At 28.4% G+C, this 26,202-nt stretch overlaps 1 protein-coding gene across 3 annotated transcripts in view; it reads left to right on the top strand.

The window, feature by feature from the left end:
- The first annotated feature begins 2,910 nt into the window (after window positions 1–2,910).
- Window positions 2,911–26,202, top strand: part of LOC119662503 — a 48,916-nt gene continuing 25,624 nt past the window's right edge. For 2 of the 3 annotated variants that reach the window (XR_005250790.1, XM_038072133.1), the window contains exons 1-4: window positions 2,911–3,417; window positions 14,041–14,313; window positions 14,413–14,654; window positions 14,728–15,124. Coding sequence is in view for 2 of the 3 variants with exons in the window: in XM_038072133.1 (XP_037928061.1) it covers window positions 3,213–3,417; window positions 14,041–14,313; window positions 14,413–14,654; window positions 14,728–15,124 (1,117 nt within the window). In the remaining variant the exon portion in view is untranslated. The remainder of the gene's footprint in view (window positions 3,418–14,040; window positions 14,314–14,412; window positions 14,655–14,727; window positions 15,125–26,202) is intronic. The other variant, XM_038072134.1, reaches the window with a different exon arrangement.

The following is a 26,202-nucleotide window of genomic DNA, read 5'->3' on the forward strand; positions in this document are numbered from 1 at the left end:
TTTATAGACTTTTTAGGTTAGTTGACTTTTATTTGAACTTGGGACAGTGGTGCCTTTAGGCGTTGTTGGTACGTAAAGTCTGGATATAAACAATGTTATACTGTGGCAGCACAAGGCTCATGACGAAATGGATGTGTAAATATGTTTTATAGAAACGAATATCTAGAAATCATTACTAGAAAAAGACGCAGATGTAGTATCGTATGCGCTCACATACACTCCGTTTCACTTGAATAGCACACTTCACACATTTAATTTTTTTTCCTTATATCTTCTAAACCAATGAAAGAAAACAATTTGTTTTTAGTTTTTATGGGTGGTGTAATTAATAATCTTATTATAAAATTAAAAAAACTTGAATTTGTTCATTAATTTTTAAATTAAAGGATTAGAAACTAAATAAGTATATAAATAGCATATAAATTCCGTTTCAATTGAGTAGCACAAATTAATAGGATTAATTTGTTAATATTTATCATTTTAGTAATGGGTTGAACCTCCCTTGGTTAATAAAATCTCATAAATCCTATCGGGAATGAATTACACAAAATTTTAATATAATTAAGGGAAATTGATACCCATGCTCGCTGAATTGCTGCAATTAGTTCAGTTTTTGTTAAAAATTGTTTTCCACATTCATAAAATTTCTGGCCAGCCATCCCCAAAACATTTTCAATTATGTTAAGATCCGGCGAGTATGGTAGCCAGTTCAGAATCGCAACATTTCTGGACTTGATAAACGATTTTACAACACGGACAGTATATATTGGGGTGTTGTCTTGTTGGAAAGTCCGCGACAATTGTCCAAAGAGATTCTTCAATTGACGAAAAGCCTTTTCTAAAACTCCTTGGTACGATTTTGCGTTCATAGTTGTGTTTAAGGATTGGAGTGCCATAGTAAGATATGGCTCCCTAAACCATAACTCCGCCTACTCGACTGTCGCGAAAAAACAATGCGATTCCACTCGTTGCTCCATGACATGTTGACACGGGAAAACGTCAACCGAATATCTTTACGTATAGGGTTAAGTGGTGTTTTTTTTTAATTTCAACTATTTTAGATGTTAGGCATTCGAAATAACACGCCATACGGTAGTTTTGCTTGCATTGCCACCAGCTTTCAACCTAATCTTATTAACTGAATCATGCGAATTCAAAGCTTGCCACAAAAAAGCCCACTTATCTTCATAGCTGAGGATGCTTTTTACGCGGCCTTTTATATTTTTTCCATTATAAAGAATATTTTGAATAAAATTGTATATAACTTTTCTGCTTCTTCTAATTTTTTTTTTTTATTTTTTTGGCGCTGACAGGTGAGAATCAATGAAGCTTTTTATTTTGACCTGTTCTTCATGCATTCACTGCATTTAAAATTCATAAATAAATTAAAAAAAATTAATATTGTGATGACTTTTTACTCATAAATGAAATTCGAACCCAAATGTGCTATGCAAATGAAACGAAAAAAGTACTAGCTATTGATGCAAATTTAAAAGAAAATAACGGAAAACTATATCGGTACATTTCTATAGCTCTAATTTTTTTTTTGAAGAGACTACATAAGGAGATAAAAACAAAACCACAATAATTATCACAACAAAGTCATGAGATCCTTGATAGATAAGCAAATAATAATGCCAAAACGAAGTGTGCTATTCAATTGAAACGGACTGTATGTATGTGTATGGATCTTTTTTCATTATATTATACATATATATATTGATATAGCTTAATTCTTTAGATATCTAACTTCGAAATTGTAAAGTCTTACATTGGTTATATAGACGAGAAAAAATCACTGCAACTGGAGACCGATTGGAAAACATTACTAAGACCCGTCATCAAGTTATTATTTATTCTGAAACTAAATTCGAGACAAACTGTGCGAATAAGGATCTAATCATTATGATGCCACTTGTTCATGAAAGTCGAAATTAATGAACGTAAGGTGAACAATTTGCTACAGCACTTTTGTTGCGTTCTATGTTTATTGCCGCCTAGTAACTGTACAAGCACACATATGCATGTATGTATTCACTTACATAGCTACGTATGTATGTATAAATCTGATTCATTTGCGGTTTGTTTACTTTTTGTGCTACCGTACTTGAGCCGTAAAGGTGTTTAAGTAATGTCAATATTTGGACTTCCCCTTCGCTTCGTCTGTTGTTTGATTTATTTATGATTCATTTTTTTCAATAATTTTTTGATTTGTTTTCTTATTCGACGATACCACACAGTTAGGCATAAGAAATTCTGTACATAATTTACACTTTTTTTTTTGGAACAGCGAGAGCACGTCTCCTAAATGCTTAAATTTTTCATGAAATAGAAAAAAATACCAATTTAAACATAATAAAGAAAAAAAATCCAAATAGCCCATAAAAACAAACTGACAGACTGACAAAAATTAATCAAGTAACCAAGCGAGCAAGAGAATCGGGCAGATAGGCGAAGCAGTGAAGCATGCTGAAGTAGTCACATTACGATTATCGCACTTTTGCAGCCACTTTGCGGCAGTTAAGTTTACCTTAAGCTTGGATTACGTTGTGGGCATTCGCTCAGCTACAGCTACATTGTTTTGTGCGGGTGTTTGGGGGAATCGCGTACAATACGACTCATATCGCCGTTGTCATCATACGTTATGGCAAATTTTTAATTTATTCAACACTTGTGAACATATAAACATGTATGGATGTGTATATATGTATGTATATTCACACAGATATCAACGTATACATATAATAATATATAAATAAATAAATAAAATCAAAAACAAAAACAAAAACAAAAAACAAAGATATATATGCTCAGCATTTTTTTTTACTATTATATTTTTATTTTGCTGTTTTTACTCTTTCAGTAATAAAGTTTTTTCTTTATTTTTATATACGTTTCTTTGCAGCTCACAAGCTCGCCTCTTCAAACGTAGTGAGTCGTCGCTGCCTGACAGTTGCATTTGGCGGTTCGGTTCGGTTTGGTTTGGCTTTGGCTTTGGCTCTGGTTTTGTTTTGTTTTGTTTTGCGATTTGTCATACGTTATTTTGACAGTTGCAATATGAAAGTTCATGTGAAATAGTTGAAGTTGCATCAGACGCGCTATCAACGATTTATATTACAAAGCACGAAGCAGTGATAGAACACACGCGAACAGTGCACAAAGCAGGCAGAAAACTGCCAAACAGAACTCTCTCTCTGTCGCTTTGTTTTAATATGACAGATTCCTTTAAATTGGTAGAAATGCAACGCACAAGCATCGAATTTGAACGTCAACGTCATTTGACCAATTGGTTAATCAGCAGCGGTCCACACATGGCAACACCACCACCACCAACACTACCAACAACAACAACGACAACAACGTCAAATTTGACAACACCAACAACAGCAACACAACCAGCAACATTCAATGGAAATAGTAAGTAAATCAAAAACGAAAAACACAACTAACCACAAAACATACCATTAACAAAAGAAATAAGAAAAAACATCGAAAACAACAACAACAACAACAACTTCAATGTGCGCTGGCTTATGTTGATCAAGCCAAATGCAGCACGACAGCATAATTTAAACATTAATACAGGGGTAGTGATCAAAGTTTAGGGAAGTTATTTTGTTTGTATACAACAAAAGTGTGAATAGCTTTGTTTCCAATATTATCAATACACATATACATATTAAAAATTAAAAATTATTTTAATTATACTATGTAAAATTAAAAATTGAAAAAAGTGCTGATGAAACATTAAAAAACGATGACAAATGCAATAAATATTTTAACTACGGTACTTGAAACGAAAGTGACATAATATTGCGCAATTAACAATAATAATTAGTCATTAACTTCAGTTTTTGAATGCATAAGAAATAATAAAAGCAAAACCAAAACAAAAAAAAAACGCAAAAAGCAAAAACAACACATAATTAACCATTTGCACAATATTAATTTCAGTGTAAATAATAAATGTTTCAACAACAACAACAAAATAACGCCAAACAAAACCCAAATAAAATAAAACTAAAAACAAAAACAAAAACAAAAACATTGAAACGTTAATATGCATTGAAGTGATTCTGTACTCAAAAAATGTTAAAAGTTTTAGTGTCAAATTATTGCACATAGATAAAGTGTTCAGTGTTAGAAGAGCGAGGGTGTATGTTTTGAATGTGCATGCAGTCACCGGTCGTTCATATTCTGCTACAGTGGTATTTACGCGTAAGACGCTGTACGCTGTTTCTTGGCTAGCGGTGCTACTCACAAGAGAGGTGTGTTGTCAGGCGGTCGGTTTGTGTACGCTGAGGATAAGCGATTCGCTTTGTAATCACGCAATATTAATACGAAAAAAGACGCCGGTTGCTTATATGCGAAGTTTATAATATCAATCGGTTCTTGACTCATAAATTTTAAAAATAATCTTATATTTTAATTAATATTGTGGACTTTTGCAAAAGTATATTAAATTTAATAAAATTAAATAAATAATTTGAAACAGTGAGAATACAATAAATACACTTCCTATTTTTTTTTTTTTTGTTAAGTTGTGAAAATAACTACATTAGTGCATCATAAATACAACAAAAAAATTAAAAAAAAAAAAAACAATCAAACGATAGTGAAATAAAAATCAACTCAATGGTGTTAGAGAAATTTTAAAATTTGTGCAAAATTAAAATAAAAAATTTATTAAGATTAATTTTTTTTTATTAATTTGAAATAATAATAATCTTGTTATAAAAGAAATTGGTAATTATAATTTAAAATTAATAAAACTTAACATAAATATGTATACTGCATTGCATTGCCAACCAACCGTGTCATAGCATTAAAAACACTGCAATACTAACTACCAAAAAGTATGTTGAAAAATGTCTATTAATTATAATGTATTCTTATTTACACTATAAATAGTCATTTCTCTCACTGACAAAGTTCTATTAGAACTCTAAGTTTTAAGCTCTCAATTCCATTTAGTGAAACATACTAAGGCTCCCAATGGGTTATGCACATTTTAACCTGTTGTAAAACAATGCTACGATCTATAACGAGTTAGAATGTATGCATTTTCACGTTCACGTTTCTTATTATCTATGCTAAACACGTGCTAAATTGCTAAAATGATAAAGTATTAAATGTGTGTTAAATAATTTGTTTGAAATGTTAATATATAAAATTTTAGTAAATTAACCAGCTGCGGGGCATGTTGATAAGCTAAATTAATAAATTTGAATTGTTCCCAGTTTTTAGAAATGGTAATCACACAAAATGTACTCAACATTTTGCTATTTACCCAATTTAAAAAAACAATTTTAGCACAAGCGTACAATGCTAAATAAAAATTATAAAGAGAGAGATCTACTGTTATTATTGTTCAATAAACTTGTATTGTTGAACTAAAATCAAAAGATTAAAATTTTTATATGTCATATGATGAAAAATCTAAATAATTTGAAAACAGATTAATGGGTTTTGCTAAATATTTAACAAAAGCAACAAAATGAGTAAACTTAAAATCGTAAGTCTGCTTTTCAAATTTGACAAAACACAAGTATACTCTAGTACTTACAGTTTAAAAAAATTTATTTACGAACAATTGAATCTATAAAATACTTCCTAAGACCGCGGATGCTCAATATTTGACAATGTTCGAAACAGCTGTATGGTCAGATAAAAATTCAAAGTTTAAAATTAAAATGTTTATAATTATATAGTATGGTAACTATTTGCATATTATAAAAGTCAGCAATTCACTATAAAAATCAAAACAGTGATTTCGATAAACAAGATCTTGATTATAGTCACTGTAGTCTGTTTTCTATAGCAAAACAGAAATTTGTTGTTCAGTAGGTGAGGATAGGTGTACCTTGAATTAGAGTGAGTGTACCTTAAATTTTGTTTTTAGATACATTAAATGGAACAGTATAGAAATACAAGAAAATATACATCTAAAATAGCATCTGTTTTATAAACCATATTTTTTAAATCAAATATTTCTTAACTACACTTGAGTATTTTAATCTTTAAACCAAAATATGTGGAGGCTTCACCTCTCCACACATGCTAACCCATGTATAAGATTTTCTAATTGCTTTTATGCTATCTAGTTTATAGATCTCTGCTGGGTACAATAACAACAACAAGAACAGAGAATTCCTTTAATACAAAAAAAATTAAGGAGACTATTCCCCTACTAGAAATAAAAACGATCCCTTTACATTTTGCACTATTACTTATTTTTACAGCTTCAACGAGTAACCACGTATTTTGTTTTTACAAAGTGCAGTCTATATATCGCTCACCCTCTTCAATTGATGCACAACTCGAAATTCGTCAATTTTCTGAAAATGCAAAAAATGTTTTGCAACGTAGTGTCATTCCTAACAAAAAACGAGATAACTGTTTTTTTTCAACAATTTACAATAATAAAAACAAATTGGAATTTGCGTGTTAGTAGACAGGTAAACTATAAGCAAGTTCCATACATTAACTATTAACTCAAAATTGACGAATTTCGCGCTGTGTCTCTTTTGAAGAGGGTGTACGATATGTATACAGATGTATATGCTTATTATTATTTTTCGAAAAACAAGAGGAAGAAAATTGCTGTAATAATTTCTAATTTATTTAAATTTTTCAAAATTTAAATTCTTGCTTATGAACTCAATACCAGAATGTAAACTTAACTATTACAAAAATATAAGCAGCATGAATATAGAATTAATTACGAAGCTTTATTTGTTATCTTGAGGACTTCACCCTTGGCAACAATTATTTTCGATGTCAAGTGATGTGCACTCAGCCATTTATGAAATGTAAAGAATTCATCCAAATTTTATTAATTTTAACATATTAGTATAACTTAAAACTATTTTACTTGACGTTACTTGACAGGGAGTCTTTCGCAAGATTCGAATTTCGATGTCGAATGACACAGACTCAGTCGTTTACGAAAACCATTGACTTGATCGAAATCAATTAAATTCTAACACATCAGTATAAGTTATTGTTATATTACTTAATCTAATATTAACTGTTATGTCGAAATATAATTGATATACGATATTGAGTTCTTTATTTCGGTTATGAGCTACAAATTTATTTGACATAAACAAGAAATTAACATTAAAAATGGTTTTATTATTTTCCAAAATTTTTTCGATGGTCTAAGCATTTTTGTTTACAATCGCAGTAAATTTTCAACGCTTTCTATACCGATTTTCGATTTATCTCAAAAGCATAAGGTGGTTTAATTACTTAAATGGATTTTTATGGTCTTGTTGTCGTTGTCCAGTCAGTTTATTTTTATGGGTGAGAACAAAAAAAAAGATCATAAAGACTGAAATCAAAACTATAGGGTACATGTTTGGTAACGGTTTATGGGTTAGGCTTAAGCCTTTATGCACTGTGATCAGCTCGCTCTATTGTGTACTAAGGTGCATGTTTATTATTTTAAATTGTTCAAATATGCAGTTAAATTTTAATACTTAATTTTTTTCAATTTTAAAAAAAATAAATAGGTACCAACTTGCTTTGTTATATTCAAGATAATTTTTTGTCTTGATTGTTTATTCTTATAATTGTTTTTCTTTTTAAGTTTAATTAATCTGAGAAATATCCAAGTTGGGTAATCTTTTTTGAATTCATCTGTCCTCTTCACCTGCTCCACCTTGTTTCTCTATCTAAGCTAGATTGCGTTCAATTAGACATTGGTTTTGATTTCCCATCTGTTCCAACTTTAAGCTTCCAAGTTCTTTTTGGCATCTCTTAAAATACGCACTTTTAGTTCAATCTAGAAATGGATTAAATATATAAAGAGAAATTATGCTACATTATGTTACAATATCATAAATCATAAATAAATAAATAAATGCTGTAATTTTGATTACAATAAGGACACAACGTAAACCCTTCTAGTAACTAGTTAAAGACGAAGTATTCATGTAAATGATGAATGATGATTTTAGTTTTCAGAAATAAGCATCTATCTTTATATTTGCCACTTTATGTGCTCTAAAGCATACAAGTCTCCAACTTTGTTAAAATAAATCCTTAAAATGGATGATATATAGCGCCCAAAGAACCATAAGAACCCAAGTAGAGTTTTCTATACTATATACATATGTATATATAATGAGCAGGTTTCTAAAGTGTTTGAAATTGATTTAATTTTTTATTATATACTGCTGAGAACTGCTATTGAAAAGGTTTTAAGCTTAACTTTAAATTCTGCCAAAGTCTCAAATCTAAATTTTAGTTGCAATCTTTCAAAAAATATTTTCAATTATTAATCCCGTTGCATTAAATTATTTTAAATATTATAAACATTTTTCTAATTAGTTTTAATTTATTTAAATTGAAATTAAGTTTTAAATTCTAGTTGTTAATTCTAAAAAGGTAAATATTTGGATATTAAGGTTCCCGACAAGTTCAACTCTATTAGCAAATAATATGGATATATAAACGTCACTTTTAGATGTGTTTTGGTCATATGCAATGATTTGTGGTGTTTATAAGTATAAAAATATTTAAATTTTTTAATTTTAATTTCATTTTCATGAACAAGATAACCTTATTTGGCTAAAATTCTAATCATTTAAATCTTTAGTGTTGTTCTTCCGAATTCGGTTTTGTTTTGTTTATTCGTTTTTTCCATGAATTTGAGTTTTGCTTTGACTTTATCATTGTTTACGTTTCTACTGTTATTTTTGTATATATAAGATATTTTTCGAAATTCTTTGCTTACATATCAATTTCTTTATAGTTTAATATCAATGGAACAAATCAATCACCAGAATAAAGAGACATATAGTTATTTACTGGTGGTGATTTCTGTAGGTGCAGAAATAAGTTGTCACATGTTTATTTATATTTAAATAAACATACAGGGTTATTTTTTTCAGAAACGCTCATATCGTAAAATTTTTATTCATTTTTCATATATTGATATTTTTTTATCTTACGAACAATATTTACTCAATTATTGTACCTTGTACCTATAATCGAATGATGAACGAACGTCCTACTGTTTCACTACATATTGAAATTCTCTGATTTTGCAAATGAACTCATTTTAATTGGATAGAAAATAGAAAATTGGATAGAAATATTAATATAGACAATTTACACCTCCAAGCAAACAATAAAGATACTTTCAAATGGTCTACTATTTCCATAACACAACTGTCAAACCGATATTAGTTTAAGAAGTTATCGATGTGGGATATAATAATTGTCACATAGAGAGTAAAATTTCAAAACTAGTTAGCACTCAAAGGATAGTTTGTCGACTAAATACAATATACTTGAGATCTTGAAAAATCTAAATTTCTCATGTTATCATCTTCTTATGAACGCATAATGGAAAGTTCATTTTGCTACCAAAGCAGTAATTTGAAGAAATTCTCTGCCAAAATGAAAATCATTTTCAGGATATTAACATTTTTGAAAAGTTTACGATCTCCAATATTACATATTCGACTATAGCACAAGTAATCCAAATCTGTCTTTTATAAAGCTATAACGAAATAAGATGTCAATATAATGGGTACTGAGAAGATTTCAAATTATATAACAGAATTAAGTTTAAAATTTATTCAGAATCGAACGGAAGTGATGGCCTTCTATATAGAAAGACACATCTCAGAAACTTACATAAGATCTTCTGAGTCGAAACTGACTGGTTTTTGAAACATCTAGAACTAGAAAACGTGCTGAGACTTTGATTGCAACTGACTAGTTTTATTACTGTTCAGATATTGTTCAGTGTTATTTCGATGATTAAATTAATTGAATTAACTCTACTGGTTCAGAATATACTGAATTTCGATCGGCTTCGTATAAATTCTATAACACTGTACGACGTTACCAAACAAGAAAAGTGAGTCAGAAATCTTTTAATTATAGTATATTGGTAATTAAGAGGAAGCTGTGGTCTAGACAGTCTAAATGAGACTGACTAATTATATTGATATACTAACAGCTTCAACTTTTATGTGGATTTTTTCAATTAATTTCTAATCTTAGAAAATATTTAACGACACATTAGTTGAAAATTCCTAGGCTATTTGTCATTCACTCGCCAACTTATTGTTTAGATGCTTATTACTTTTTTTAGATGCTTTTAATACAGGAAATGCTTTATATCTTCCGTTTTTTAATGAATTTCTTCTATTGTGTATCTATTCTATTGTGTATGAGATTAAAATGAGATACACTAGATTAAAATAAAACTGTGTAAAGTCCTTTTAAAACAGTTCTACTCTCTTTATTTAAACGCAAATACATCAATTTTTTGAGAACGAGCTTTGATTATTTGTCGGAATAAATTCGTTAATATATTTGTCACTTAAATGATTAATTGTTACTGAATTTAGATGAGTTTAGCTTACAAACATTTTTATTTTAAATATTTCATATGATGATTTCGATATATGATATATGAAATCATTAAATCATATATGTATATGATTTCGATATATTTGCCAAATTGAGTCCAAATTCATTCAAAGCTCGTCTACAAAAATGGATGGTTGGGATTCATTCTCTAATTCTCTAATTTCTTATAGTTTTCTACAAATATTCGAGTACAGGAACGAAGGTACATACACTTGGAGTCTATAAATTTAATAAGGACAATAACATCTATAAATGTTTAAAAAATCGCTTATGATAGATATTTGGTCATATCTCACACAATCAGTCCAAGAATTTACTTAATTCTTATACATAAAAGTTTTTTTACAAATTATTCCTTTGTCTATTTGAAGTAGAATTTCTTTTATATATTCTGAGTTTATAATTATAAACTCTTTTATTCGATTTTTTTTAGATATAAACTCAAATTTTGCAAAATTGAAACTTTTAATTTAATTGAAAAATGTTTCTACTTCATACCGAAGCTTTACCTACATTATTTGCATAAAGCCTTGCAATATCTATGTATTTATTTCTGTCTTCATATATGTTTGCAATTTGAAACATATATTCAATTCATGTAATCATTGTAGGTAACACCTATTGTTGTCTGAACATATATAAGATGTATATATAGCTTATGCTTTAATATATGCTATCAAAATCACTCAAAAAAAAAATAAGGAATTAAATTGCATTTCCTCTTTACTTGATAAAACGCCAGTTAGTGTCTAAAGCACTTTTACTCAATAGTGTCTGTGAACCCGTAGATGATCCACTGTAGTAAAAGCTCCATTAAATTTTAATAATAAGTTTTTCAGACGATTTTATAGAAGCATACTTTGAAGCCCAGCATATCTTCCTAATGGAATATATATTGCATTTAAGAGTATTGAACTCTGAATTAGTGTACGCATCCACGGAATCGAACAATTTCTGCACTATGTCTCTGATATACTTTTTGCAGACTCTCGACTCTTAACTCTTTCTGTATATCTTTATTTCGGATATACTATGGAGCTGTTAGCATACGTCTTAGTACAATAGTCTAATAAGTTTAAAGTTTTCTAATGTTGGATGACGCAGCATTGCCATATGTAATACTGTCATAAGGTAGCTAAGGTTTAATTATTTGATTTTCAGTCAGAATTTCATTTTTCGCAGTTAAGTTTTCTTGTGTTAATGGTTTTAGAGAATGCACAGTTGTATTACAAGCCAGCTTCTTGACCCTTATATTCTCTAACCAAGTACTAAATTAATTAACCAAAATCCTCAGCATTATTTATTAAAGTTAAGTATTACGTAAATCAAACATTGAATATATACTCTCTAATTCACCTCTTTACACAAATAGTTAACTTGCTATTAACTTGGAAAGTTTCGATTTTCAATAATTTCTTTACAACAAATAGTTTACTATTTTGCTTCGTTCCATGAAATTAATTTTGTTCTTAAGTTTTGTAAGTACAGAATACAACATCGTTGTTATTGCAAATTTGTTTTCTTTTATACACAATGTAATGTGTGTGTGTGTGTTGTTAATGTGAATTTCGAATTGATAACCGTAGCACCCTAAATTTTCTTAATTGCGTGTCTGAGTTTGGTATCCAAGTCTAGCAGAAATTAACAAAAATCTAGTTGGACAGGTTTTGGTGACTATATTACAAAAATACACTGCGATAAATATATGAACATTTAATAAATAATGCGAAGTCAACAAGACTTTTAAGTAAAACTAATTAACTATCTTTGTTTAATATGCTATAACAACTTAAAACAAGTCCTAAAAATGTGTTAAAATAGGTTAGGTTAGGTGAAGTGGAGAAAGGAATGGGTTCTCCTTAATAAACTAAAACGCCGTTTTGATTCCACAATTCCTCGACAATGATCATCCTGGAGCCAACCGTAAGTATCTATAAATTCAAGAATCTGGCCAACGTTTATGCTGAATATATTGCCGAGTATATTGAAGAATAGGAAACCAATAGCTTAAGTCTGGTTCTGGACAAAGATCCAACAGGTGTACTAATGTCTTTTCTACGAGTGTCGGTAGAGATACAGAGTAAGCCAAGCTTGTCCGCATGCTGTTCTAAAGTTGAGTGCCCTGTTAGAAAGATATGAACCTAGATACTTCTGATTTGTTTTTGTGTACGAAGTGAGAGGTTTAAAATTTTGAGTGAAATCGCCAAGTATCTCTTGACCTGCCTGCTGAAAAAGTATGAATTCACTCCCTATTTGCTTGTCGCAGAAAATGTTTGCAACTCAACCTACGGTTGTGACTAGCAGTGACAGGGATTGGAACAGAAGTTTCCGTATGAGACCAAACTAAAGTTACGTTGGATCTGCCACTGAGTAGGTTAATACATCGCATACATAATCTTAATGTGTTCAAATAGTTTCCTTAAAATTTTCTGAACAATTAAATAATGTAACTGTATGGAGAGTTTTGCTGTTTATATAGGTATACAAATTTCTTGCGGTGTGCTTATACATAAACTAAATCATGATAATGGAAAGATGCAATTTCAGATCTATGAGGTACCGACAGTATGGCAGTTAGTTTTTTATTTATAACTGCGAGATCAATCCCATACCTACCAGTAATATTTGAGATTGTCTTCAGGAAAGAAAGAGTCGACTCTTTGATGTAAAAATTTTATAGTATCTTGTCGCTCTCGATTCAGTGTTATTTATTTATGTAAGTTCGTCGATCTAATGTAACACAGCGCCTTCATGATCCTTTTGAAATCTCGGGATAGGCTTTAAGAAATGTGTTTAAGAGTAGTTTTAGGAGTTTTGCTATGAGCAACATACAGGAAGTTATAAAACAAATCACATTAGAGGATACAAACGTAAAATAAGAATATTAACAGAAACCTTGATATTGTTAGCATTAATGAGGAAATGTGCTGCTCAACTTGAAAATTTCTTTCAAAAATCACTATATAAACATTTCAACATAAAAAACTGTATGAAAATGATAAATTTATCCATTAAATTATTTTTTTTTTGGTTTTTTTTTTGTGTACTTTAAAAGTTGTTTCAAATTACAAATAACTAAGCTCTTGTGTGGGAATAAAACAGCGTATATTCACAGCTTAAACAGAAGAGGTAGCACTGCCCTCACTAAAACCATGGAATATATTCACATGGTTTTACCTATGGTGTTTGTGGTACCAGTTGTAAAGCGTATTAAAAATAAAGTGTTCGAAATCTAGCTTAAGTGTATGCTTTTAAATTATATTTGATATGAAAGCACAAGTACTTTAATGCAAACATAATCGATTAAATTTCCATTATTTCCTAAAGCAAACCGTAAACAAATAGAATTTAAATACCTGAAAGTGCTAAGTTTAAATTTGGACGAATTAAATTGTCCACATTAAACACATCTTTCAGAGTTCTGAAGAAATTTTTACAACGATTAGCTAATATTTTTTTTTTATTGCTATGAACGAATTTTATTTATTTCATTTCTTACGTTCTATAAAAAGTTGAAAACGTCATCTCTTCCCTCACACATCATATGATTAAAAGTTAAAGTAATTTATGTCATCACACTTTATTTTCAAGTATTGGTTCGTTTCGCAATTTTTTCTTTAATTTGTTCTACTGTTTTACTTCGAGGTTCTACGACTGCTAATAGTGCACCACAACCAGTAAACGACACCAGCGCAAGCAGTTCATTACCAGTCGCTGCTCAGCAGCCACCACAAGGCATTAGTAAAGCACACAACGGAAGTAGTGGTGCTGCGAACAACGGTATCAATAACTCTAACGGCAACCCGGTTCTATTCTTAATGTCCAGCAATGGCAACACTGGTGCTATAGGGCATGCACACAGTGGCAGACAAAACAGCAGCAGCGCTGGTCACTTTGCACTCAGTAAAACTGTGAATGGTTAGTTTACAGATATTGACACAGTTTTTTTTTTTACTATTTTACTTTCATTTCACACTTAATTACATCCAAATTTTTTTTCTAAAAATTCTTTTCCAGCCACTGGTAGTGGAGCTCCTATAGGGCTCTCCTATGTAGAAGTACGTAAACCAAAATTGCGACGTTACAACTCACACGACACGAGCTCAAATATGTTCTCAGTGGCGGATTTTGAAAATGCACGTCTTGCACGACGTAATGAAATCGAATTACAACAACGACTGCAGCGACGAGCGCGAGCAGCAGATAAATATGGTGATTGTGCTTTAGGTGATAGCAAGTCATCAAAATACGGCAATGTTGTAAGTATTTATCTTGATAAAATACACTTATCATGAAACTTTTCAATTTATACATCATTGCACTTTCTTCAAGTCACAGAACGAGCCATTGCCTGCAGATATTTTTTTGGAGCGCTTCTCTTTGCCACGTGTTGCGATACTAACGTACAAAACCAAATTTTCTGATGAAACTTTGCAATCATCTTCGTCAAACGGTTCATCAACCGTAACTTCGAGCTCCTCAGCTGGTGGAAATGTTGGTAAAAACAGTGGTACTACTGGTACTTCATCTTCAAATAATACCACCGGCAGCAGTGGTAGTGCAAAACGTGGCAAGGCTGCTCTTAAACAATGCAGTAGTGAACAAGAGAATGAGGAATTATTCGTGTTATACCGATTGGTGCGTGATCGTCAAATTTTTCATGGTCACAACTCTAAGACAAGTGCTGCTAATCTAAAAAAAGGTGTACTAATACCACAAGAATTTCCCGGTGAGTACTATTTTTTGATGTATCTGCTTACTTTATATGAAAATTAACATAATTTGGGAATCCAACAATTAACTTCCTACGTTATTGAATCAAATAAAATTAATAATATAAATAATTAATAATAAATAATAATATAAATAATAATAAATAAAACTTAATTCTTCGAAGTATTGGGAACATACTGCATACGTATATAAAGAAAGAAATTCAATAATTTTTATTATATCATAGTACTATAGTGTTTATTATATTATATTACTATACATGTAATCATATTATATCACTAGATTTTTATTATATTATACTATATTTTTTATTATATTATATTTCTATATTTCTTATTATTTTATATTTCTTTATTTTTTATTTTATTATATTTTAATATTTTTTTTTATTATATTATATTATTTATTATATTATATTATGTCATAGTACTATAGTGTTTATTATATTATATTACTATACATGTTATCATATTATATCACTAGATTTTTATTATATTATACTATATTTTTTATTATATTATATTTCTATATTTCTTATTATTTTATATTTCTTTATTTTTTATTTTATTATATTTTAATATTTTTTTTTATTATATTATATTATTTATTATATTATATTATGTCATAGTACTATAGTGTTTATTATATTATATTACTATACATGTTATCATATTATATCACTAGATTTTTATTATATTATACTATATTTTTTATTATATTATATTTCTATATTTCTTATTATTTTATATTTCTATATTTTTTATTTTATTATATTTCAATATTTTTTATTATATTATATTGCTATATTTTTTATTATATTTTATTTTTATAGTTTTGAGCTATATTTTTTATATTATATTTCAAATTTTCTTATTATGTTATTTTTAATTTTTTTTATTATAACATATTACTATATTTTTTATTTTATCATATTACAACATTGTTTTTATATTATATTTAAAAATGTACTATATATCTATTCACATCGTATAATAAGTTTATTTGGAAAACATTATAAATTGTTAACATTTATTATTTTATGACCAAATAATTTTTTAGTAAAGTGTTTTCACAGGCTAATTGGTCAATTTTTTTTTATTGTTAAAAATAAAAATTAAGACAAAAACAATTTTAATTATTTTACTATGATTTTTATATAATCTTCAATATATCGGCTTTAGTCGATATGTTTTTTCGTATTAAAATACGAAAAAACATATTAAATATATCCTGGTGGACTTTTTAATCTTCAAGATACATAGGAGATTGAAAAGTCCATTAGTTGGAACTGAAAAGGCACTATAATAAAGCTTTATACAAGTTACAATATATGTTAAATAAAATAAATTCAAAGTTGTATAAATCTTGTTTTACATCAACAATTTGCTAGTAAAAGAAAATTACCATTTTCTAAAACGTGGAGTTATAACACTCCACACTGATGCAGTGTCCTCTTCGAAACCACGGTTGTCGTGCAACATGGTTCTGAATAGACTCTCCCGCTTAACATTTCCCAAACAGATCAACTTCCCCCCGTGTAACAAGAACTGGGGATTAACTATGTCAATTCCTTATGTCTGTCCAAGTCCTTAATTGAGCACTTGTCTTACGAAATAACAAATGAAAATGACAAAAGTTTTAAGCAGGTGGGAAAGGAGTATAGCCCGTTCCGAATTTTGCCTCTTTACTGGCTATGTGCCAGCTTTTATCTAATTTTACTTGGTTAATTAAGAGAAGTAATTCTTTGATGATGAAATTTGCATTTGCTTATACCAAGTATACCAGAGGGTTTAAAGCATTATCTAGTATATAACTAAATATCGAGGTTTGGTGGTCTACTTCCTTGTACTTTTTTTTTACTGTGTCGAAACTAATAAACTGCAGGTGAACCAAAAACAATGGATATTCGTTATAGCCTAATATAATAGGCATTATGTCAAACATTTAGGTTATTATTCTTAGTAACTCAAATGAAAATGCTTCTAGATATGCTTTTGTCAACAAATTTAGAAAAAATTAAAAAATATTGTAGCTGTGAATGTACAAAATTTTTTCAACAAACATTATTTCTTTAAGCCCATATTAATTCTTGGTAAGAAATAAAAAAAATCGATATCTGCAACCTTTACAGCGTGAAATTATTTCCAAGTAATATGTTTGGATGATGCAGTAGGTGGAATCTGTTTTAATGGTAAATGATGTCACGAACAGACTTTCAGGAAGTTTTCCATAAACGAACTGTGACTTTAAAAAGTAAATGTTATTTTACATCATTATACGTAAGCCAATAAAAATTGTAACAACAAAATATGTAATTTGTAAAGTTCGACGATAATTTCTTAATTTGTTCTAAATCACTTAACATTTGTTTTCTTTGCATTTATTTTCTGAAAGTCGTTGTTAGAGACTTCTACGTCTTGACATTGCCAGTAATGCCAGGAAAAAACCACACCAACCGCCAACTTAATGTCACCATCACTTATGTGCGTTGCCAGCTCATAAAATTAATTTTTATGATTCTTTGTGGAACAGAACTTAAGATTTTTTTTTGTTTTTTTTTTTTCATTAATTTATACTCGAATTACAAGAAATGAGTATGTTAACAATATTTAATAAGTGGAAAATAATGGCACGTTTATTCCTGCTCAAATTTGAGAAATCGCGTAATAGTCAAATAACAGTTACAATATTTTTGGGGACATCGTTTCTAGTATATAATATCCAATTAGCACTTAAATGCAAAGTACAGCAATAAGAACTGTTTAAAGTTAATAAGAAAAAAATAATGCTTGATAACCTTCTTATTCTTTCTTAATCAATGAAATCAATATCAATAAATAGTGTGTGCTGGATTCAGTAGTGCAGTAACATCTGTGACTGAATTATGGTAGTTGATATACAGGTGGACTTACAGCCATACACATAGATGCAATATTCTCCTCGAGACCATGGTTATCCTGCAACAATGCTATTAACAGACTCCCGTTAACATTTCTCTGGGAAAACGATGTAGTCAAACGTGTGGTCTATTGTAGTTTAATTTGAAATTAGGATACAACCATGTGCTAAACAGTTAACATACTTGTAACGTCTATTGGTAATATGTCTCCAAACTGCAGTTCAACCAGTTCACTACACACACAAAACTCAGTTCAATCGACACATAGACCGAAACCATTGAAGTAGCCGATTTTCTCCATCTAGACCCACGTTGATTTCGATCCACCTCCAATCCGCTCTTACTCTGTAATCCCTCATCCACTGTCACTCAACTAATACCCATCCAAATCATAACCAATATATAAGTCGTGTGATTCCTTTTGTATTATCTGCTCTTAAAATTCTCTAAATACAATTTACTCTTTGAAATTAGGAAAATCAAAACAACACTGGCCGTTTTTTCGATTCAAATAACACAAACTGTAACCTGTGAGTACTACAATGACCAGAACTTAATGGGTTTTAGCTGAATATCAAAAGCTAAGTAGTTCTTTTCGTTGCACGATGGTGCACTTTTATTCTTGCGTGAGATCTTGACCAAATAGACATCATTCATATAATTTATGTAGCGTATCTTCGTTTTTTGTGCGGTAGGTGAAAAGCATTGAAATCTTCGGTGTGAGATCTCAGCCATCAGACTGTTAAGTACTTCCGGCTAAAATCACATTCGATTAATAAGGGGGTGAAATATAAAAAGTATTTAAAATCTATCGCGTCTATGCAACGTCTGGCTATTAATTCCTCATACTAAAATTTACGATAAACGCAACTAATTTTGATAACATCCAAAACCCCTCGATCCACATACTGAAGGCAATTTTAAATGATGAGTTGTCTGCGCTATAAAGACTATTATGAATAAATCAAAATAATAAACGATTTATATTTTTTTGAACCTAATCTCATCGGTTCTGTTTATAATATATTATATTTAATTTTTAGTTTATACTGACTTTTGACTGCACACAGTAATAGATCATGCTTTACAGTAGTTGAAGAATTTTTAACCCGTGTATCTTTTCATTGTTTAAATATATATCTCAATATCGCATCATTTAATTGAAGGACGATTCTAATATGCTCAGAAACTCAAAAACTTTTTATATATGTATTTGTTTTTGTAAAATTTCTGCATTACAAAGGCGTAAAGTCTGATAATTTGTTCGGAAGTCCGTAAAACAATATCTGATGCTTGTTACTATGACATACCTATTTTACGAAATTTAAATTGAATTTGAAATTTAGTGTTTGAAAAGATTAAAAAATACATATACCATAAAAATTGTGTCATTAAACCCACTATTGCTTGATATTAATTAAGTTTTGACATATGCCGTTGAAAGGTTTGTCACTTTTTAAAAATCATATGGATTTGTCATAGTGACGTCATCTGAATATCATACAATGAACGTTTTGAGTGACTTAAGAGTGGAGCTTCACTCGAGCTGATCAAATATCGTAATATTTGGACAGCTTAAAGCACTACGTAAAAAATATTGTCAAAATCTACTAAACTAAACTGTAAAATTGGCTTCATGTCTACTTAAATAAATTTGACACCAACCAGAAGTGATGCATTAAATAAATATACAGTGATGTATCTAAGTAATTTTTGTAATATTTCGACCTGAACAAAATGTTTTAGTTTGTTAAAGTTGAAATACTTCAGTTTAGTAAAAAAATTTCTAAACGTTTTTATATTACAATTTGTTGTTTCCGTAACCCGGATTTCATGCTTCATGAACTCTACCTGGTTCTCCATATTGACGAATATGACAATCACCTACTTGCCCTTATAGGTCAGTTGGATAGTCGAGTTTTCACTTTTCAAATAAAGTTTATTTACATAGAACTTTTATTAATTCAGCGGGGGGATAGTGTTGGTAGAAAGCGAACACTATTCTTCTATCTCTTATGTTAAATATATATTATTCCGTTTCACCTAGTAAAGTTCATTACAATTTTTTTTTGGCAAAAAAGAATAAGTAGCAACATAAAATGCGGGATTGATTCTAGATTCTATATACACTTTTCATTAAATTAATATTTAATATAATAATTAATTTGAAGATCACTGATGATGGGTATTCGGCAATTATAATAATTCATAAATAATAAAATTTTTTTGTTGTGTTCGAAACACCTTTCTTTTAAAAAAACAATAGTTTATATAAAGAATTAAGTTTCTCTCGTCAAAACGGACTTTAAAAATCAATTTAATATTAAATTTAGATACAATTTATAATACCAAATCTCGCTAGGAAGATTTTTGACTTGACGTTAAAAAAGTATACCTATGGATTAAATGTTTTTGTTAACGAAACAATGTTTTATAAAATTAACTAAATTTTCGTTATTTCGAATATATTGTTTAATAATTTAGAAGTGTACCATATAAAGATTGCTGAAAGTAAATATCTTTGTTAAAATGTGTAGTTTAAGATGTGATCTACATTTGTTGATTTTTCCTATAAATTACAGATGTGTGCTTTGGAACCAGTTAGTAGATCTTTATAAATTACTCAGGTATGCCCAATCTTAGACCAAATAAAAATGCAGCTCTTGAAACGTAATACACCATTTGGATATTATGTGATTTGGTAGTTATTCTTCATATTAATCTGACGGTATTTAAATTGGTTCCAGTTCTTTAATTTTTTTGACAAATCAGTACTACTACCTATATACTTTTATAAGTCCTTTAAACTGTTTGGAAGAAAAGTCACAACTGGATCTTATACTAAAGCGTATTGATGCAGCGGCAGTATATATTGCCCAAATTTTTTGTTGACTGGGTTCTAAAAATTAAATTAGATAATATTATTGGATTAGAATTAGAATTAAATGCGTTATTTTTTATGCACATATATATATAATTTTGCAGATAATGTCAGTTGTACTGTTGACAAAATTTGTAAGAGTAGTTTTTGTTTGAAATTTATTTTTATTTTATTTTTTAATTATTTTTTTTTATTTTATTTATTGTTTTTTATTTTATTTATTTTTTTTTATTTTATTTATTTTTTTTTATTTTATTTATTTTTTTTTATTTTATTTATTTTTTTTATTTTATTTATTTTTCTTTATTTTATTTATTTTTTTTTATTTTATTTATTTTTTTTTATTTTATTTATTTTTTTTTATTTTATTTTTTTTTTTTATTTTATTTATTTTTTTTATTTTATTTATTTATATTTTTTTTATTTTATTTTATTTATTTTTTTTTTTATTTTATTTATTTATTTATTTTTTTTATTTTATAATTTTTTTTTTATTTTATTTATTTTTTATTTTTTTATTTTATTTTATTTATTTTTTATTTTTTTATTTTATTTTATTTATTTTCGTTTTTTATTTCTTAATATTTTTTATTTATTTATTTTGTTTTATTTATTTTTTTTTTTTATTTATTTTTTTGTTTTATTTATTTTTTTTTTTTATTTATTTATTTTGTTTTATTTATTTTTTTTTTTATATATTTTTTTTTATATATTTTTTTATTTATATAATATTTATCGTTTAGTATTTATTGTTAAGTATTTATTATTTATTTATTGATTTATTTATTTGTTTATTTATTTATTTGTTTATTTATTTATTTTTATTCACTATTATTTATTTGTTTATTAATTTTTATTTATTATTTATTTATTAATTTTTATTTATTATTTATTTATTAATTTTTATTTATTATTTATTTATGTATTTAATTATTTTTATTTATTTATAATAAGATATGCCAAAATTATATATTTATAAGACTCTAAAAAGTATTAGCAGCACAGGTTTTCGACACTTGTAATAAATTAAATACAATTTAATACGGGGGCGGTTTGATAAGTCAGTGACTAAAGTGCCGTCTTGCATACAGAGGAGAGAGAGCTTTCAATAAACACTCTTAATGAGTGTTGTAAATCATACTTATAAAAAATAACATAAGAGACATGATAACTCTTATACATATAACCATATAAATATAAATATAATATTGAAATTATTTTACAGTCATCCTGTTTTCTTTTTGATACCATAACAATATAATCTATTCCTTAGTTTAAATGTTAATCTATGTAGTGTTCTAGTGGTGCCAAAAGCTATTAGCATTCATTTGTTGGATCTTAATTGCTCCAGTTTTTATATTCCGCTGTCGTCGCTACAACTCATGAACATTGAATTTCATTGTCGATTATACAATACTTCCCTTTTTGTTTTGCTTCCTTTGATGGTGTATTAAGTTAAATTTTTTTTTTTTTGTTTTTGGCAATTACTACTTCTGGTTGTCTAACGCCTTTGACGACTAATAAACGTTTACAAGCTGGACTACTGCAGGAGTTATGAAGAATAAAACCAACAGTTGTTTTTCTTTCTTACCGAGAAGCATTTTTTCATAAGATTTTGGCTTGTCTGGAATTGGCAACTACTGCGAGAGTAATTCAGTTAATTTATAACCTAATGTACCCAAATTGTGGCTAAGTCTTGATCTTCTAAACTTATTAGATTCTTTTTGTATCATACTTTGCTGCAAAGCAATAAAATAAAATAAATAATAAAGTTGTTAAATTTCTTCCATTATCCGTACTATATTCTTTTCTAATGATTAAGTTTAATTCTTTCAAACCAAAAATGTTGAAAAACATATGTCACACTTTTCAATAAACTGCAAATATCATTTGTTTAGAAGGACTTATTTAGTTGCTTATTTATTCTCTTGTCTTCCTGTCTGAAAGCACTTTAGGATTTCATCCAGTGTCTCCAACATTCAAGTATGTACGTGAATTTAAAATACGGTCGTAAATATCAAACGCTACTACAACTTTTATTTTACTATACGTATATACTTTGCATATGTTTAATTTTTCGCTCAGCGCATCCTTGTAAGGATATTACACTAAGTTTTCATGTCTGCACATAATTTGCCAAAAGCGCAATATATATTCATAACGGTTACGTAAATATTTCGTCATAACTCGTTAAACCAATAAACCAGAGAGGAAGAGTGTAGAGTGAAGAGGGAACAGTGAACAGTGAACAGTGAACAAATATACGAAATATACAATAAAATCTTTTAAATATTTTTGGTGCCAACAAAATGTTGTGCTGCAATTACCGGCTTTATGTGTTGCATGCCACATACTCGCACTCAGCCTTGGCAGCTGCTCTGCGGTAGAGGAAAAGACAAGTGCAACAATCAACTTAATTACTGTCTGTCGTGTTAATTCTCTACAATTTATTCCGCACAATGTTTTGAAAACAGTTTTATTTAAGGCAAATAACTAACAAATTTTATAGTTAAAATCATTAAGAATGAGAAAACTTCGTTAACTTTTTATCGTTGCTATATACTATGGAATAAACTTTAACTGTAGCTATAAAAATGGTTTTTAGACCATTTTAGAATTTTTATTTTTTTTTCAGTATTCATAATCCCATTCTAACTTCAATACATTTTTTCCAATTTATTAATTTATGAACCCATTTCAGTGTCGATTTTCCGAACGGTTTGCGAAACACCATTCAACAGTCTCTTCGTTTATTTAAATAAGCAAACAATCAAAAATTAGAGGGAGTTAATCTGGTGAATTGGCTCATTGTTGTAACAATATACCGATCTAATTTACCGATTTACCAATAGTTAAAAATAAAAAATATTTTTTTTAAAAAATACTTTTTATATTCTACCTATAAATCAAATATTTCTTATTTCTTTCTTAATTTCTTGTCTTAGTTTGTTCTTTTCTCTTTAGATTCTTTTTAGAAGTTGTCTACCAACAAAACTTTTTTTTAACTTACAAAAAAAAAACTGATTCTAACACCTTTTTGACCGAATTCTGGACAAAAACTGATCTTGAAAACAAAATGTCAAATTCACACCGCTTTTGCTTTTATTCAGGATTTTGGTGTTAGAAGCAAGTTTTATCTATAGCAACCAAATGACACACAAAACATTTGTAATTCTTCTTATAACATTTCAAATATTGTTACGAAGCTACATTTGAATATAGTTTTTTCTTCTTTCTTTCTCTTTCCCCTCTCTCTCCCTTTGTCCTTCTCATTCTCGCTCTCTCTCTCTCTTTGTCCCTCTCTTTCTCGCTCTTTCTCTCTCTCTCTATCTTTCTTTCTCACTCTATCTATCTTTCTCTCTCACTCTCTCTCTCTATATTTCTCTCTCCCTCTCTATTTCTCTCCCTCTCTCTCTATTTCTCTCCCTCTCTCTCTATTTCTCTCTATTTCTCTCTCTCTCTCTCTCTCTCTCTATTTCTCTCTCTCTCTCTCTCTATTTCTCTCTCTCTCTCTCCAATTTCTCTCTTCTCTCTTCTCTCTATCTCTCTCTGTCTCTCTCTATTCTCTCTCTCTCTCCTCTATTTTCTCTCTCTCTCTTCTCCTATTTCTCTCTCTCTCTTTTCTCTCTCTCTCTCTCATATTTCTCTCTCCTCTCCCTCTATTGCTCTCTCTCTCTCTCTATTTCTCTCTCTCTCTCTCTATTTCTCTCTCTCTCTCTATTTCTCTCTCTCTCTCTCTATTTCTCTCTCTCTCTCTCTATTTCTCTCTCTCTCTCTCTATTTCCATTTCTCTCTCTCTGTCCATATTTCTCTCTCTCCCTATTTCTCTCTCTCTCTCTCTCTCTCTATTTCTCTCTCTCTATTTCTCTCTCTATTTCTCCCTCTCTCTCCCATTTTCTTTCTTCCACTCTGTCTTTCTCTTCCTAATTATTTCTCGCTTTTTATCTCTCTCTTTCTCTTTTGTACTATTACTATTACTATTACTATTACTATTACTATTACTATTACTATTACTATTACTATTACTATTACTATTACTATTACTATTACTATTACTATTACTATTACTATTACTATTACTATTACTATTACTATTACTATTACTATTACTATTACTATTACTATTACTATTACTATTACTATTACTATTACTATTACTATTACTATTACTATTACTATTACTATTACTATAACTATAACTATTACTATTACTATAACTATTACTATTACTATTACTATTACTATTACTATTACTATTACTATAACTATAACTATTACTATTACTATAACTATTACTATTACTATTACTATTACTATTACTATTACTATTACTATAACTATAACTATTACTATTACTATAACTATTACTATTACTATTACTATTACTATTACTATTACTATTACTATTACTATTACTATTACTATTCTTTATCTATTACTATTTACTATTATTACCTATTATATTACTTACTATTATATTACTATTACTATTAATTATATTACTTTACTATTACTATTACTATTATTTACTATTACTATATTTATTATATACTATTACTATACTATTACTTATACTATTACTATTACTATTACTATTACTATTACTATTACTATTACTATTACTATTACTATTACTATTACTATTTTGCTATAACTTTTTCTATTGCTATTGCTTAAAAGTCTGATATCTTGAAAACTTGAATAAAAAAAATAAGTTGAGTTACTAAACTAACAACAATAACTAATATTTCTTTAACATTCCAATTGATATTGTATAAGTACCGGATAACGGGACTAATACAATGTTACGCACAAGCTATATATTCAATAGAGACATGTAAACTAAATTAAGTTACTTTTAATGGTATAACCATTCTGAATACGAATTAGATCTGCATCTCCTATCTTTAATTTGCTAATAAGTATCATATTTTTTAATCTTTAGTCTAAACAAAAAATTCTTAAGATAAAGTTTATGCCTAAAAAATCACAGAGATTGAGTATGTATTTTTCTGGTACGATTGGTATTGTAAGATAAAATTTTGATGATAGCAGAAATTTAATAGGTTTAAAATTCTGTATTATAGTAAATGTTTGTTACTTACTTCTTAAGAAGTCCATATGTGTATTAATTATAGCAGCTGGTTTAGTTGCATTAAATCGGGCACTCCATAGTGGATCACCATCAACAGCGTTACCAACGTGAACAGTCATTTGTGTACCAAATCCGCCGTCCTTAACAAGAATACGTGATAGACTCATTTCGTTTTTTATTTTTATTATTCTTATTAAT

The sequence above is a fragment of the Teleopsis dalmanni genome, chromosome X (genome assembly GCF_002237135.1).
Source record: "Teleopsis dalmanni isolate 2A chromosome X, ASM223713v2, whole genome shotgun sequence".
Classification (NCBI taxonomy): Eukaryota; Metazoa; Arthropoda; class Insecta; order Diptera; family Diopsidae; genus Teleopsis; species Teleopsis dalmanni.